Source organism: Parasteatoda tepidariorum, chromosome 9, assembly GCF_043381705.1.
Source record: "Parasteatoda tepidariorum isolate YZ-2023 chromosome 9, CAS_Ptep_4.0, whole genome shotgun sequence".
NCBI lineage: Eukaryota > Metazoa > Arthropoda > Arachnida > Araneae > Theridiidae > Parasteatoda > Parasteatoda tepidariorum.
The window spans coordinates 51805035-51807364 of record NC_092212.1 but is presented as its reverse complement, the minus strand read 5'-3'; the positions used below and the strand labels follow the sequence as shown (position 1 = coordinate 51807364).

Sequence of the window (2330 nt, the reverse complement as noted above, 5' to 3'; positions counted from 1 at the left end):
TTATGCATGAAGCAATTTGCATTCTTCAGCTCTGGCAATTATAGCTTGGAGGAGGAACTTTCTATAGTGTAAGTTGAAAGCTTGAATTATTCCTTGATCAAGTGGCTGCAAATATGACGTGGTATTGGCAGGTAGAAACTGTACCTTCACATTTGAAAAGGACAAATCACTTGGATGGGCTGGGCAGTTATTAATAAATAACAGAATCTTTCTCTTTCTCTGCTTCATCTGCTTGTTCAATGGCATAACCCATTCAGTAAAAACAGAGGATGTCATCCAGGCTTTTTTATTTCCATGCCACGAAACAGGTAAATTTTTGACGTTGACTTTTTTAAAACAGCGGGGTTTTCTGGCTTTTCCTATTACAAGAGGTTTCAGTTTCTCTCCTGTTGAACTGCAAGAAAGCAAAATGGTGATTCTCTCTTTTGATATCTTGCCATCTTTGCATTTATCTCCAATAGTAGCTAATGTTTTGTTTGGCATTGCACGATAAAACAAACCACATTCATCTGCATTGAATATGTCTTCTTTTTTGTAATTCTCCAATAAACCAGAAATTCGTTTTTTAAAGGAATCCACTGTTTCCATATCAACGTCATGTGACTCTCCGCACAAAATTTTCTGAGAAATGTTATGCCTTTTCTTGAATGATTCTAACCAGCCATTAGAAGCAGTAACATTTTCTACATTGAGTTTTTTTGAAAACTCTAAAGCTGCTTCTTGTAACAAAGGTCCAGAGCAGATGAAACTCTAGCATTCATGCCACGCATTTTTTAAAACCATTCAAAAGTAGCCTGATTTATTTCAAAATTATCAGTTTTTCGTATTTTCGACTCCTAGACTCATTTTCATTTTCTTCAAATCTGCTAATATACTCCAATTTTCTTTCGAAAATATTGCTCACACAAGTTTTACTGATTTGAAATTTTTCAGCTTCTGCCCTTTGACTATTACTTTTCAGAAAGTCAATAACTTCAATTTTATCTTTTAAACACAATTCTTTATAGTGCTTAGATCTTTTATTCTCCATAATTAAAGAAAAAAATATAGCTGAATTAAAAATAAACTCAATGAAAACTGCCAACGTTAAAATACTAACACTACTAACATATTAAAATACTGCAAACAAATCTTGCAAGCAGCACAGTGAATGCACAAGTTAACTCTTAGAATTTCTGAGAACATATGATAAAAAGGAACCCTTTTTACAAAAGGTAGGAGGTCAGCATATTCCTATCTCCCCACCTGCAAAAACAAGTTTCTTATACATCTTAGATAAGCAGAAAAAAGGGAAGGTCACCTTGGGCAGGTGCAAATGTCATTAAAATGTAGGATGAACTGATCACTTTACACATTCAGCAGGTGGTCACTATAGGGGACAAATTCCTATGCATTTTCTTAAGGAAGAAAATAAAACTTGAGAAAAATGGTCACCTTACTCAGGTGCTCACTTTACCCAGGTGGTCACTTTTGCAGGTTCCACTGTATTATTATTATTTTGATTTGAGTTATTCTTTTATACAATTGTTATTTCCATTTGTTTTAATTTAATGCAAGCTGTAAATACAAGTATTATGTGTTTTTCGAATTCTAAGTCTTCTGTAAATAAAGAAGAGAGCTTATAAAAGTAAAAAAACAACAAATTCGGATTGAGAGGATGCCATACCATGGGAGAAAATTTTCCTCACAAATTCCCCTTCACCTCCATTACTAATTTAAAATTTGAAAGAAAGAAAAAGTGTGTTCATGCAAATCTTGAGCAAGCCATGAAGTTTCACTTGATGAAAAAAGAAATTATTAAAATATCATAATGCAAACAAATTATTGGAAGAATCCAATAATTTGTAATCATATTTTATCGTCTTCTCCATTTAGTAATGATAATTTATCGTCTCATAATTTATCTTCATTTGGGCATTCTAAAAATTTCTTTTTAGTATTTTAAACTTCATGAGTTACTCTAGGTCTGTCTGAACTCCCTTTTTCCATACCTTAAATTTTAAGTTAGTTAAATAGTTGAAAAAGAATTTGAAACGAAAAGTTTCACCCGCGGTATGGCGTCTTCTTAAAAAGATTAGTAGGGGAGAGTGGGGTAAATTGTAACAGGGTACGATTGTAACAGAGCAAAAATTTCGAGTTTCGGGTTCTAGATTTGGTTACTAGGAGGCGCACAAGGTGTATTTATTAAATCTACATGTACACCCCTGCTGGCAACCATTTTTATGTACTTTTGAAAGAGTTACATCACAAAAGATATTTTCACGCTAAGTAAGTACTTTTTTTGGTATTAGAATATTATATTGTAACAAAGTAATTTTGTTTAAACAAAT

The 2330-nt window shown here is 32.7% G+C and overlaps 1 protein-coding gene across 1 annotated transcript; it reads right to left on the bottom strand.

The window, feature by feature from the left end:
• LOC139426549 (tigger transposable element-derived protein 6-like) lies at window positions 1-588 on the bottom strand. The gene has a single exon (XM_071185812.1). The coding sequence runs from the start codon at window positions 586-588 to the stop codon at window positions 1-3; it is 588 nt and encodes a 195-aa protein (XP_071041913.1).
• Window positions 589-2330: the final 1742 nt, after the last annotated feature.

Excerpts from the sequence above, each read along its gene's own strand:
- LOC139426549 (XM_071185812.1), bottom strand. The coding sequence starts at position 588 with ATGGAAACAGTGGATTCCTTTAAAAAACGAATTTCTGGTTTATTGGAG.